Here is a 15,000-nt window from a genome sequence, read left to right on the forward strand (position 1 = left end):
TCACTGTGTCGAATAGCTTCCCTGTTGGAATAGGATAGTGTTGAGACAATCTGTCTACGATTCCAGCAGCCTGCTTCTACCATGTCTGGACACCAGTGGGACCTGCAGGGCACTCTGGTATAATCATTGATGATAACTTGATGACAGCTAGCATAACCAGACACCTATTTAGCCCAAGGCAATTCTAGCAAAGATTATGCTATAATTGTTTTGTTTGCTAATATTCTCCCCTATACATTGTCTCTATGATTTTCCTCTGAGTGTTTGTGTGTGTGTGTGTGTGTGTGCGCGCATGCTTGTGTGGGTGCGTGCGTGCATGCGTGAGCGTGTGAGTGTGAGTGTGTTTGTGTGTGTGTGTGTGTGTGTTTGTGTGTGTGACACTGCACTAGTACTGTACTTAGACAAGCAGCAGGATTAACCTTTTTCTTTTGTAGTGTCAATCAAAAAGCTGCTGCAACTGCTAAACTTCAAACTGTGTGGTAGTGTAGCGTCTTTGCTTTTCTACCCAGCAACAACACCCATTCCAAAATCCGATGTGAATGTCTGAGTAAATAGTTTTAGAGATGAAGCGATTGTGATACCAGTATCTCTAGAATATGCTAATTGTTAACATGTTAAATATAAACATAGTCTCTATCTTTTTTGTTTCGAAATATAAGGGTCACTGACAAGGACGAAACACAGTGGCCGCCCCACACAGCATCACATTAGTCAAGAAAAGCTTTATCTGGGATCACATTTATTTTCTGTGTGTGTGTGTTTGTGTGTGTGTGTGTGTGTGTGTGTGAGAGAGAGAGAGAGAGAGAGAGAGAGAGAGAGAGAGAGAGAGAGGGAGAGAGACCAAGAGGGTGAGAGAGAGAGAGAGACAGAGAGAAAGAGAAAGAAAGAGAAAGGGAGAGAGAGAGAGAGAATGTAAAGAGAAAGGGAGAGAGAGAGAGAGAGAGAGAGAGAAAGAAAGAGAAAGGGAGAGAGAGAGAGAGGGAGAGAGAGAGGGAGAATGTAAAGAGCCTCTGTGGTCTTCTGACCTGTTGAGGGAAGGAAAGCAGTCACACAGGAGCCCTTGGAGCCATGTGTGTGTGTGTGTGTGTGTGTGTGTGTGTGTGTGTGTGTGCGTGTGTGTGTGTGTGTGTGTGTGTGGAGGGAGGGGGGGGGGGGGCTACCACAACTTTCATCCTTGCCTCCTTATGTCACAGAGAGGCCAAGAGGTCCACTAGGATTACACTCCACCTGTATAGAAGAAATACACAGAGCTGTCAGTCAAACTCACTCACAAACCCATCGAAGCATGTCTCATTGTAAACCTGTGGAAGCATGCCTCCATGTCACATATATATAATATATATATGTGACATGGTATGGTGAAAAGGTCCGCTTGCCGGCACATCTCAAGTCGCGCAAATGACCAAAAAGCGTATTTAATATTTTCATATTACGACAATGTAAGTGCTGACGAACCCACCCAATACAGTATTTAGGATCATTAAATACTTAGTATTTGTAAATTGGGTTCACTGTATCGTCTGCCGTCCTGCTTCGTGGCTACTGGCTTAGTGATACATGGCTTGTAAACAAAGCGATGGTAGCAAACGAGTGTGTTTTGGTTCAGATCGATTTTCTCCGTTGGTTTGAGGTATAAATAAGCTATCTTCTTCAACTATTTCCAGATTTCAATGTATGACCTATAATCATTTGAAAGCTTACAATCTGCTTTTCATAATCTGTAAAAACAAAAATGCACTACTTGGGGACTTTTTCACCAGATCCTGTCACAAATAATATATATATGCCATTTAGCCATTTAGATGACGCTTACATTTTTTAATAATAATTACAATAAAAATGTATTTTGTAACAACTAGTAACATATTGATTTAATTAATAATTGTATTTTTTCAAACCACTGTCAGCATATTTTCTGAATTTTACAATAATGCTTGACCTTTATGAATATGACTTAATTTCTCAATGAGAGTAGAACAACTATCTTAACTTCAACCGATGCATGTGAGACCAGATACCAGATACCAGATCAATGAATTCCAGATTAATCAGATCCTGGTACTATGGCTCATCACTGAATAAGGGAATCCATTGGATGGCTGTCTCGCTCATATTGACACTCTTATGATTCTGGTGTATCATATCATATCATATCAGCATTATCATACTGATGATAGTATCATCTGGCTGATGTGGGAGACCCTGCAGTCACCCGAAGCTATCCAGCAATAAGGATATAGGCCTACAATATACTGTATATGAGATATGAACTATGAGAGAGAGATTTGAGGCTGAATGTCAGCCTCTTGCTATTGTGTGCTGCCTGCAACATCCTGCCGTCCCCCTGGGACAGTGTCACAGATGAAGGGTGTTGTGGATGACCCACTGTCATCACCTGGGCCTGGCATACAGAGGGGCTGATCAGTCCCAGATGTTACCACAGGAATAGACCGTCTAGGACATGGGCGTCACCACCATATATTTGGGGGGGGACGTGTCCCCCCCACCTTTGAAACAAGGTCGTTTGGACCCCCCCACATTTGCCATCAAAAATATGTTGCATGACTGGTCAGCGTTATTTTCATTGCTTCACAATCAAATCCGTTCCACTTTATGAGTAGGGGATTGCCCATATCCAGAAGTCCACTCCGCGTTTTACTTCTGTTTTTAACACGGCAGCAGCAGAATCAGACACGCACGCAGATTCAAAACATTCAGACTGAGGCAAGACGATATTTAGATCATCCACCAAGATGGATATAAGGAAAAAAAAATCTAAGAAGAGAAAAGTAAGTCAAAGTCATCCAAGTTTTCCCGTGAGTGGCCAAACAGCAACATTGCGTTCTCCCAAGGTCAAACACAGCCAGCTTTTCTGATAAGAATGTTAGCACCTTATGAGACATTCTCTGTATTAGCAATAGAATTAGCATAGCTAGCAACCAAATACGAGCTAGATCAGCTATATGGCACTAGCAGTTTTGTTAGGCATTACTAGTGCGGTTAGACATGTTTAAATGCAGAACAGACACAGGCGAAATGTCATCAAAAGCACAGAATGGCGACAAACACCTCACAGTGCTTACCTGTCCTGTCATTATTGCATCTCCTGCCCGTGTTCATTGCCCTGAGCATTTGCACAATTTAATTTGGCCATTGCACCCACCCAAAGAATCAATTTTGCATCTGATTGCTTGAGCTAGGGTTAAAAAATAAGAAGAAAACACCTGTTCCATTTATTTTTCTATTTCTAAAATGCTTGTGATTGTATTTTTTGTATTGATGATTGTATTTCTATGTCAAATGTTCTATTAGAGAAAAACAATATGAACAAGTGCTCAATGCATCCCCATTTCTCCTGATATAGGTGGTTGAGAATGAGAGTGAGTCAGAGGCAGGGGCAGCAGGCAGGGGCAGTGGAGACAGCTCTAATTCACTCTTTGATTTTTTTTTGTTTGTTATAGTTGTATGTTCTGCAATGCACTGAAGAGGGCTAAGTTTGATTGTAATAGGCTCTGAGTAGCCTAGGTACATATTTTATGTTTCCTCATAACTTTTTATTCAATTTGTTGACTCAAAGTTACCTCATTCTTTTCTAATTCACTCTTTGATTCTTTTTGAATCTTCATATTTAATAAAGTACCTAAAAAGTGCCACGTGTCAGTGTCAGGCCTCTGTGAGTTAAACCAAAACATAATAGTAGTCAGTAATTGCAGACCATGCCAGCTGCAAGGAAAAACAAAGAAAGAGGGAGATTATTTTGGGTGTAAAACGCACCAGAATGCAGGAAATTGAATCTACTATTTAAAAAAATTCGGGGGGGGGACCCCCAGACCCCCCCAAAAATAAGTGTCCCCCCCACATTCAAAAAGCTGCTGACGCCCATGGTCTAGGACCATGTTTCTCAGACACAGATTAAGCCTAGACTAAATCAAATTTTTCAATCGAAACAATCTCCATTGAAGATGCATTTTTTGTCTAGGATTAGACTTAATCTGTTTCTGGGAAACCAGAGAATAAAGTAAGGATGTTGATGCCAATGACAGTCTGACAAAGTGCGATATATGTGACAGCAGCTGGTGAAAGCGGAAACAAGTCGGCAACCAATCAAAATGTTTCGACTTTTATTCAGAAAATTTTAAAGTTCGGTGAGTAATTCCCACTACTACCTAGTTAGTGTAGAGTAGTGGAGATTACTCACCGAATCCATTGCATTGCAATGTTTTGGCTTGACTAGCGAGTGTGTCATTGATTTTCAACAACGTTGACATTTATTTACATTTTTCTGAATAAAAGTCGGAACATTTGGTCGGTTGCCGCCTTGTTCCCACTTTCTCCAGCTGCTGTCACATTTTTATTTATTTTTTAAGTTATTTTTTCTGAGTGGGGCAGTTCCACTCATATTTTTCATTTTATTGACAGATACAGTAGAGATTTAGACAGGAAGGATGGGTGAGAGAGAGAGGAGGGATGACATGCAGGATATGTCCCCGGCTGGAATCAAACCGGGGACCCTGCGGTTACATGGTCGACGCTTAACCCGCTACGCCACCTAAGCGCCCGCTGTCACATTTTTAAAACGCAAAGTAGCCCACCAGGTCACGCTGCCACTGTGTGTCTTGGCTACGGTACTCGAAAACAGGATTCCTATCTGAAAGGGACTTAACTCAAGAAATCAATATATGCAAAAATTCTCTTTCAATTACATCCATTTAGCAAGCAGGTCGAAATTGCAATTAAAAGACTGAGAAATCCATTTTTTTGCACTGCACTCCTGCTATCAAAAAGCACTTCTGTCTGTTTCTGTCTGTCTGTTTCTCTCTACTCCAGCCATTTCTCTCTACCTGTCAAGACATTATCACTCGCTCGCGGGCGAGAGTTACATAACCCAAAGCCAATTAACACTGTTGATAAGTGAGAGAGTGGGAAAAGGGTTCTTCCGTCGTCTTTGAAGATACATATAGGCCTACAGTATAACCCTTTTGGCTCCATGTAGAAGAGACGGGTCTACAGTACCTGGCACCAAAAAAACGGTTCTTCAAATGGTTCTCCTACCTACATCACATGGATGGGACAGATCACAAATCACTTTGTTGGGTTCTAGGTGGAAACCCCTTCATCTTCTTTAGAGAGACGGTGGCAAAAACGGTCGACTATTATCTCTGCTCCGCATGCAGTAAGGCCGTACATCAGCCATCTCTCCCATCTCTCCCCACCCTCCCTCCCTCCCTCTCTCCTTGGCACGCGGTCGGGTCATGGCAGCGTCAAGCCGTCATGGCCGCTCTGACGGCTGACGGACGACCAATCTTCTCCCCCTGGTAATGAGCGATAGAGCACCGCCGTCTGAATGCCAAGTGGCTGGCGAGGGGGGGTGTTCTGGTTGTCCAAGCCATCCGGTGTGGAGCTTGTCTTCCAAACCCGAGTGTGTCAACATGGAGATCTTTACGATCAGCGGTATGCAGATGTGTTTCTTTGTCGTCGTCGTCGTCGTCGTCCCCCCACTGGTTTCCGCCAAGCAGATGTTATCCCTCCAGTGTAATCACGTGAGCGTCCACACACCGTAGCAAGGCCTGATGCCAAAGTGTTTTTTTCCATCATTCCTCTCGGTGTGGTGGCCGGATATGGTGATGGTATCTCATTTGAATTCATAAATTCATAAACAGTGGGCGCCGCGTCTCCTCGCTCACACTCCGATGACTTGACGCGCCCGACGACATCTCTGCTGCTGCTGTGTCCGACGTATAAATGATCCACATGGATGAACATAAGTCACTTAATGGCTTTCGCCTCCTAATAGGCATGACCTGAAGATCGCGGCAAAACATCATCTGAGCGTAAAGAAAAGACCACGTGTTTAGAACCGCAAAGCAATGTCGTCTTCGATCTTCAAAGAGATATTCTGCCTGTTTTTACTCTACTTGTGGTTCTGGAAGAACGTGGAGCCGTTTAGTCTGTCTCTTCAGATCATTAGGCCAGCTCCCCTTGATCATCAAGTAGAGATGAAAACTTCACTTCAAAGAGAACATTGCAGAACATTGCATCCCACTCTCTTGCATCACACACACACACACACACACACACACACACACACACACACACACTCACCTACACACACACACACACACGCACACACACTCACTCGCAAACACACACACACACACACACACACACACACGCACACACACACACACGCACACACACTCACACACACACACACACACACGCACAGCCACACGCACATGCATACAAGATTCAGATTCAGATTCAGATAACGTTTATTGCCATTATGCATACACATATAGGAATTTGCTTTGGCATTACAGTAAGTGCGTTTATACTTTTTTCACGTGTATACAAAAACAAATGCAAAAAACAGGACAACACAGGACAGACAACAGTGCATTGGATAGTGCAACATATATAAAGTGCAGTGCAGAGTTTTTACAGTGAGTCCAGTGCATATTCACAGACATACAAGCCCTGTGTCCCACACAAACACACACACACGATTATTTTTGGTATCTTCCCAGTGACTCAACCCTGCAGTGTCCATGTTAGGAGTGTGGGCATCTTTTAAAATAGCTCTGCACACGAGAGGATGCCACCTGCGTCTTTTTATTTGTAGACTGCTGTGATCCCACACATCACCTTGGCAGGTGTACTTTTTAGGACATCCTCTGTGCTCTGGTGATAATCCGCTGTCGGATCAAAAGGATCTAGTTCTCAGATCAAACTGCTATACTCCCTCAGCTGTGAAGCCGGACTACCATGCTCCCTTAAAAAAGTTTGTCAGACATCCATCATCTCGCCGGGCCGCCGGGATGAAATTCAGTTTGAAGTTCCGAACAACACATCCTTCATATTAATTATGTAACCCCCCCCCCTCAGAAATGGACTTGCAGCTGTTGTGTTTCTGCATGTGCACAAGATTTGAAAAAACAACCACCGGAGACAGAAAGATGAAATTGTTTAGTCTACTCTCCTGGAATACCCCTGTCCAGTCACTATGTGTGTGTACTGTACAAACCAAGTATCGGTCGGACCAAAACAGCGTTCATTTAATGAATGAATCATTCCCTGATCGCAACCAATTTAACATCATCATTACCACCATTAGGATGCTGTTATAAAGTTTGAAGGTTACATACTGGTCATTTACATAAAACGGATATACTGCCTAAGGATTTAGACAAAAAAGGCACCTTAAAGAAAAAGGCAATTAAAGAAAATGTTCTTACATCCAATGCAAAACACGTGAACATGAGCACAGGCTGAATACAGTTAAAATCCCAAAACCCTCATCACATTTCGCAATTACCCACAATTCCCTATGAATCTTCTGTCTTTGTCGTCCGTCCGTCCGTCCGTCCCCCCTGTCCATCTTGCTACATTGCTTGCTCCTGTTACAAGGGAATTATGGGTAATGGTGAATTCCTGTTCTGTCTGTTGCATTATCTCATTTACAGATACTGTGACCTGTGATGTAAATGGTAAATGGACTGCACTTATATAGCGCCTTTGTCCAAAGCGCTTTACAACGGCCTCTCATTCACCCATTCACACACCAATGGCGGCAAGCTACCATGCAAGGCGCCGCCGGCCCGCTCACTGGGAGCAATTTGGGGTTCAGTGTCTTGCCCAAGGACACTTCGACATGTGGCCAGCCGGGGCTCGAACCGCCGATCTGCCAACCTTGAGATCATTAGACGTTTAATGCATGGTTTTGTTTAGAGCGGTTGGTCTAACACTCATTGTCATGAAGCATGTGTCTATGGGTGGGGACCTCCACCATCTGGAATAGAATCACCCCATCGCTATCATAAACCTCTGAGCTGCTTGTGGTAGTTCATCTCCCTTCTTACTGAAACTCCTTAAATCATGTGTTTTGATAGGGTGGTTGGTCTGGCACCCATGGATCACAAATATTTTAATTGGATGTAAATATATTTTTTTAAAGCATGTTTAAACCAAATGCAAGCGGAAAAAATATGAATAAATACAATTTAAAAGGCTGAGATCAATATTATCGTGTTTCCACAGTGATCAATATCACAGTGTTACAGAAGCCTACTGTACTCAAAATCAGACCAATGCCTTATTTTCAAGGTCATCTGTGGTCATCTCAACTAAAAACATAATTAATAATTCATAACCAATGTACTTATAAGTCCATTACAAGCATTTGTTTTATATTACATGTACCTTTTAAGTACATTAAATAGCTGTAAGTAGGAGTCATGTTCATCATTTTCATGTTCTCCAATAAGGGGAGAGGTTGGTAGGGATTAAAAATGTCAATACAAAAAAGGAGAAGACATTATGCAAGTAATACTTCCTGATAGAACTGAAATGCTATCTTCCCATTTCAAAGCTTCTGATTCGGATGAACGTTGTTTAAATGACATCTCTTCAGAGAAACTTTAAACATACTTTAGTCTATGGCCTTACGGAGTATAACCTTTTCATCTATGGCTTCATGCAGTATAGTCTTTTCATCTAAGGCCTTAGGGAGTATAGCCTTAGAGTATAGCCTTAGGGAGTATGTCCTTTTGATCTAAAGCCTTAAATGAAAAGGAGAGTATACCCTTTTCATTTAAGGGCATAGTAGTGTGGTCTCACACCTGAGGGAGTATAGCAGTTAAATCAGAGAACCATATCCTCTTGATCTGACAACTGACTCTATTGCCTGAGAACTAGGGATGTGGTAACATGGACACTGTACACCCCACCTCGCAGAGGTGATATCACAGCAATCTACACATAAAAAATATGCAGGTGATATCTTGTGCATTTCTATTTTAAAAGATGCTCACACCTGCATGAATATGCTAATGTTCCTCTAATTGGAGAATGCGAACCGACTATCACATGGATGTAATGCAGGAAGCATCCATTCATAATCCTCATGACTGGCTGCAGTTCATATCGACAAGACAATGCTGTAAAGTAATCACGATCTGATTGTAGACAGATTTATAATAATATCAGTTTCCCCACAAAGGTTTGGCGGACACTTTTGCCTATATTCTGTTAATAGCAAAGCAAATCTAATGTTAATAATATGATTAATGTAGGCTAATTAACAGTACCAACGGGACACATGGACAGAGAGATAGCTGTCCCTGACCCATGCGTTTTACCCTAAAAACTACAGTATTTGATGTAGGAGCTGTCGATCCATTCATCTTATTACATCCAAACAGATGACACAATGCCTCAAATGCTCACAGCCACAGAACAGAGCTCACAGCCATTGTTCTTCCAGGGGTTAGGGTTCCATTCTCCCACTTCAGGATCCTCCTACACCCAATGTTCCTCTGTGTTCTGTGAACATAGTGATACAGACCTTAAATTGTTTCATTTGTTCAATGTGGGTTACCGTGAAGTAGGCTACAGTAGTTTGAAAGTCGAAGGAATGAAGTCGAATTATTTTAAAGGGGTATAGCTCACCTAAATGATGAATTAAGCTATTTGTTTTCAGGATTCAAGCTTGGACATTGATTTCACTAAGGAGGAGGTGTACAACAATGGCACTCTCCCACCTTTCTGTAAGATATCTAGTTTCATAAAACAAAACAAAAAATGCTGTTTGACAATGTAGCCTATCTTCAATCGATAATCCATAAATCCATACACACCAAGACTACTTTTCAATCACTCATATGGTAATATGGTAATCCCGAAATATGCTCGAAAGATAGTTCGTTTATGTATGGAGACTTAGACTATGCAGTAGTAGAGTTGCATGCCTCTCAAGTCTCTGTTTTGTCTTGTCAATCTGTTGAGTTGCTGAGACGTGTCTTATCTCCGTCTCATAATGCGCAGGCGTGATCCAATCTGAGCCTTGTGGAAAGCTGTTCGATTCACAACTCCACCGTCGTGTGCGCGACTCTCTCTCTCTGTTTCCACATTTTTTCCCCTCAACCGACTAAACCGCTGATAGCCTACTTTTGGAAATCTTCCTGGAAGGGACAAAAGGCTTGCACGTTTTCCTAAGGTGACAGATCCCGACGAACAACAGATTTCAACCTGTGGATATAGTGCGTGTGTGGCGCGCGTCAGGAGAAGATTACCGTACCCTCGGATCTGATCTGTGGTCAGTTTTCCAGCCATTTGGTATCTGGGACGCTCTCTCTCTCTGTAGCCGGCTGCGCGCTTTCTTTATTCCCGGGTGCGGTGGTGTTGTTGCGCGGGGGTCAGGTGTCTGTCTTGTCTAGACATTTAGGCTGTGAACTGATTTTCGGTTTATGAATGGCCCTGACATGGAGGAAATTCCGTTTCAGAAAGTCAAAACCAGGCGAAAGAGAGGCTACTGTCCACCCGGCGTGCCTCTGACCAGCATCGCCTGCGAGGACGAGTTCGACTGCAAGGAGCTGGAGTCGCTCTTCCAGAACTACAACCTGAAGCTGGAGCAGACGTCCACCCTCAAAGCCCTGGCCGTCCTCATCGTCATGGCTTCGACGCTGGCCGTGGTGGAGTTGCTGTCCAGCCCCACCAGTTTGACCATCTCCAAGGGCTCCCACCCGGTCCACTGTATCATCTTCACGTCCCTCTTCATCGTCACCAACGTCAAGTACCTGCAGGTGACCCAGCTGCAGCAGATCGTTAACCTGACCTTGCTGTTCGGCTTCACCTTCTCCTTCCTCTGTTGTCCCTTCTCTCTGGGCGCCGTGGCGGGGATGGACCCTCCGACGTCCCCGGAGCAGGGCATGTGGCAGCTCATGCTGGTCACATTCGTCGCCTACTCGCTGCTGCCTGTGCGGACACTCTTGGCAGTCGTGTTTGGAATAATGGTTGCCATCTCTCATCTAATTGTCACGGCCACGTCGGTGACAGTGAAGACGCATGCGAAATTGTGGAGGACGGTGAGTGCTTGCTTTGATATCATTATTTTCAGTCCATAGCGACCGTGCATGTCACATGGCTTTGTTTATTTGTGTCAGGCTAAAGCTACAAGCATGTCTGCTGATGTTTTTTTTGTTTGTTTGTTTTTTATCAACAAGCTGTTAGTTAGGGAAAACATATCGGGCAGCTTGACAGACGGCGACAATCTGAAGTTCAGCACCGTGTGTGTGGACAGCGACCGGCGGAGCTTACTGATAGACGCGCGGGGCTCTATACGCGCACTTAGTGTAATCGGCTACACTTCTTTTTTTCTTTTTTTCTGTTTTAAGACGGACAGACACTGCTATCCTGCGATTAAATGTCATGCTTTGGTTGAAGTTAGCAAGCAGTAGGCCCTATATATATATACATATTGTTCAACATAAACCACAACGACCACTTCCAAGAGCACGGTTTATGACTGACTATACGAGCGTCTGCCAGAAGTAGGCTCCTGTTTAGCCCGGGCTATGATAGGCTTCTGTTTAGCCCGGGTTATGTTAGGCTCGTGTTTAGCCCGGGTTATGTTAGGCTTCTGTTTAGCCCGGGTTATGTTAGGCTCCTGTTTAGCCCGGGTTATGTTAGGCTCCTGTTTAGCCCGGGTTATGATAGGCTCCTGTTTAGCCCGGGTTATGTTAGGCTCGTGTTTAGCCCGGGTTATGATAGGCTTCTGTTTAGCCCGGGCTATGTTAGGCTCCTGTTTAGTCCGGGTTATGGTTGGCTTCTGTACGCAAGTGACGCGCGGAGAGTTGTTAAAGAAGCTCGATCTAAACTCGGACGTCTTATGACGTGCTGGGGGATTTTAACCACAGCGACGGACAGGCGACTAGGTCACTTCATAAGCCTTCCTTTCCTTACCTTATAAATACCCATGGGAATACATTGCCAATAGCATAGCGCTCGTTGTGAACGTTTCCTGTATGCATATCGAACTGTGTCACTTCGCTGACTTCAAGATGCCTTGTGCGTGTGAATCGTTTGACTTGTGGCTGTGTTAGGCCTACAAGGTTCAATTGTTGGTTCGCACCTGCAGTATGAAAATACATTACACACTCCCATTCAGTGTAACAGTAGATGATTTATTATTTCACATTTCACCCCATCTAGCAACTGCATGCCTATATTATGAGAACATATAGCTACATTTTCTGAAATTGGAAGGCTGCTTCAATCATTTTTCTTCTCTGTTTGGCTCTCCTTTCGATTTCTCTTTATGGTTAAAGGCCAACAGTATTGCACCTCTTTCATATATTGGGTAGCATCTGAATCACGTGATGCTATGTGCAAAACTCTGACATGTACAGTCATGTGTTCACTTGCTGCACAGTCAGGATCGGAGAGCCAAGTTAAGTAGAGAGAGAAGTATTCCCATGTCTGTATTTCCTTTCCCCCCTTCTGGCTCCTGGTCAATAAACCAGGCCTTGATAAATGATCAGTTACACCCAATGGCTTTGTCTTGAAAAAGCACCTCAGTGTACTGATCTAGGATCCGTTTTGCCTTTTGAATAATGGGGGGATCAGATGCCCGATCAGCACTGGGAGCTGTGAATAGGAGCCAGTAGGTGTTAGGCCTCAGGGATCCACTTTATTCAACTTGTTATTAATATTTTTCTGTTGACGTTCACTCATAACCACCACGGGGGCCCTACGGGTGTTCCGGAACATTCACATTTCCTCATAACCGGGTCGAATGGTTCCTCCTGGACACAACAACATGAAAGAAATCCAATCTTAAAGAGAAGTCCGTCTAATTTGCATCCTATAACTCCCCCCTCGGAGAGAGTGAAATGAGCAGCTGCCAACGCATATGCCAAGTAACACGAGGGCATATGTTTAAATAAAAGGGATTCAACCTCAACCTCCAACCATTCGGGAACTACAGCACTCAGTAGGGACTCAAAACAAAACAAACCTGACCAGACCAGAACAGAATAGAACAGGAGCAGACAGGCAGACAGTCCTATTACCTCATGTTTTGTAGGGAATCGTTTGGTCCGCTTCTGCCCCTTAGAAGGAGGAGGCTGAAAGGTCTTTCAAAAAAGATCCAGCTCAACCGGGCATTCAATACCGTGGGACAGCTGGAGAAGAGAGCAAAGTCAGAGGAGTTATTTCCGACGTGGGATGAAGTGTGATGCGACTGGAGAGTTTTGACCGGAGGGGGTCTTTAAGGTTCCTTCCCTTTTCGATAATCACCTCTTCTCCTTTTTTTTTTCTTTTGAGGAAGAAAGCGAGGAGAGAGGGGAGGCGAGGAACAGACTATTGACTATTGGGACGCAAAGTCTCATATCCCATGGGCATTCTCACACATCCCACCCTTTAACCAATGATCTCACTGCTTGTTGCTGCCTTTATGGCTCGCTCTAAATTGACCCTGTCAGTCAGTCAACACACTGGATCAATGAGACTGAGTAAACACCAGTGATGGATCACCTCCACCCCCCCCTGCCCAGATAATGGCAGTTTCAGCCTGTTCATACTGTAATCATTCTTTTCTCTCTCTTTCTCTCTCTCTCTCTCGCTCTCTCTTTCTCTCTCTCTCTCTCTCTCTCTCTCTCTCTTTCTCTCTTGCTCTCTATTTCTCTCTCTCACTCTCTCTCTCTCTCTCTCACACACACACACACACACACTCTCCCCCTCTCACTCTCTAATTGACTTCTTAATTCTTTTAATATTTCATCTTCATTTTTTTGTTTTCTCATTTCTATGTCTCCCTCCTTTAATTATTCATCCCTCTCTGTCTCTCTGTCTCTCTCTCTCTCTCTCTCTCTCTCTCTCTCTCTCTCTCTTCAAACCTCTCCCTCACATTTCTTCCATCTGTTTTTCCAGCATGTTTTATTCACCTCTTCATTTGGACTTCACTGCAGCGTTAATTGCTTCTTAAGAGTGGTAAACACCCCCCTCCCCCTCCTTTCCTCTCTCTCTCTCTCTCTCTCCGTCTTTTCTTCTCTCTCTCTGAGCGGGATAACAACATTGTCGCGTCGCGCTCTTTGTAGTACGCCAACAGACTGTGCCTCTACGACGATGCAGCTCTATGACGGTGCAGCTCTATCACAGTGCAGCTCTATGACAGTGCAGCTCTATGACAGTGCAGCTCTATGACAGTGCACTTACATGCCAGACAACAGGTGTCATTTAACAACAGGTGGCGAGAGACACGCAGTCAAGCTCAGGACGTCTCCCATCGCCGTCCCTGGTTCACCCTAAGGTAGTACGCAGGTGGAAGGGAAGGCTTGTGTCCTCGTTTAGGGAAGCTATACTATATCATCCCCACACCCCAGGGCCAGGACTGGGTGTGAAGGACAACGCCGCCCGGCGAGTGTACTTTACTGTACAGTACAGCCTGAGGTGCTAAATCCATTAAGCCTGCTGATGAGCTCAGTGGAAGCCCACAGGAAATAGGCCTGGCTGGACAAAACCCAAACAAGGCCCCCCTCTGACCCCCCCCCCCCCCGCCCCCTCCCCCCCCCCGCCCCCACAAAGATCCCAACGCACGAATGATCTTGGAGAAAGATTATCATTACCCCTGTTTTTTATATTTCATCATTATGACTGGACGAAAGTCAGTGTCGAGTGTAGCGCAATGTACCTTAGAAAAAAAGTACTTATCTCATGATCACGTGGTCTGGGTTAGGCGAGGTTGTGTACTGTAGTTGTCCAGTAAGCAGAAAGTGTGTCCCGATAGGCTTTCCTTTCGTCCTCAGATCCTCACTTCCTTCTCAAAACCCATCGGAGACGAAATTGCTCAGTTTGGTAGCAAAAAGGTTAGAGATATTAGATTCGATTCAAACTTTGTCATTGCCCAGAGAGTACAACGAAATGTAATGTTCGCTCTAGGCACAGTCATAGTCAGCCCCCCTGGTGCAATTAGGGGTTAAGTGCCTTGCTCAAGGGCACAACGGCAGTGGTAGGCACCTTAGATATGATGCCAGCAACCCTCTAGTCACCAGCTAACATCCGACACCCTCCTGAGGTGAGGATCGAACCAGCGACCTTCTGTTTGCTAGCCGGCCTCTCTAGTGTTTATGTGTGTGCGTGTGTGTGTGTGTGTGTCTGTCTGTCTGTTTGTGTGTGTGCCCATGCTTTGTTATTGTAAAGGTCAACACTCGGCCAAGCTCAGCC

General features: G+C 44.4%; 1 protein-coding gene across 3 annotated transcripts in view; it reads left to right on the plus strand.

The window, feature by feature from the left end:
* Positions 1-10,244: 10,244 nt before the first annotated feature.
* Positions 10,245-15,000, plus strand: part of LOC308171442 (adenylate cyclase type 1-like) — a gene marked incomplete at its 5' end in the record, with an annotated part of 47,484 nt that continues 42,728 nt past the window's right edge. For all 3 annotated transcript variants that reach the window (XM_080546288.1, XM_080546290.1, XM_080546289.1), the window contains one exon: positions 10,245-10,862. In XM_080546288.1, coding sequence (XP_080402414.1) covers positions 10,245-10,862 — 618 coding nt within the window. The remainder of the gene's footprint in view (positions 10,863-15,000) is intronic.

This window comes from Nansenia antarctica, assembly GCF_963989245.1.
Source record: "Nansenia antarctica genome assembly, chromosome: 16".
Lineage (NCBI taxonomy): Eukaryota > Metazoa > Chordata > Actinopteri > Argentiniformes > Microstomatidae > Nansenia > Nansenia antarctica.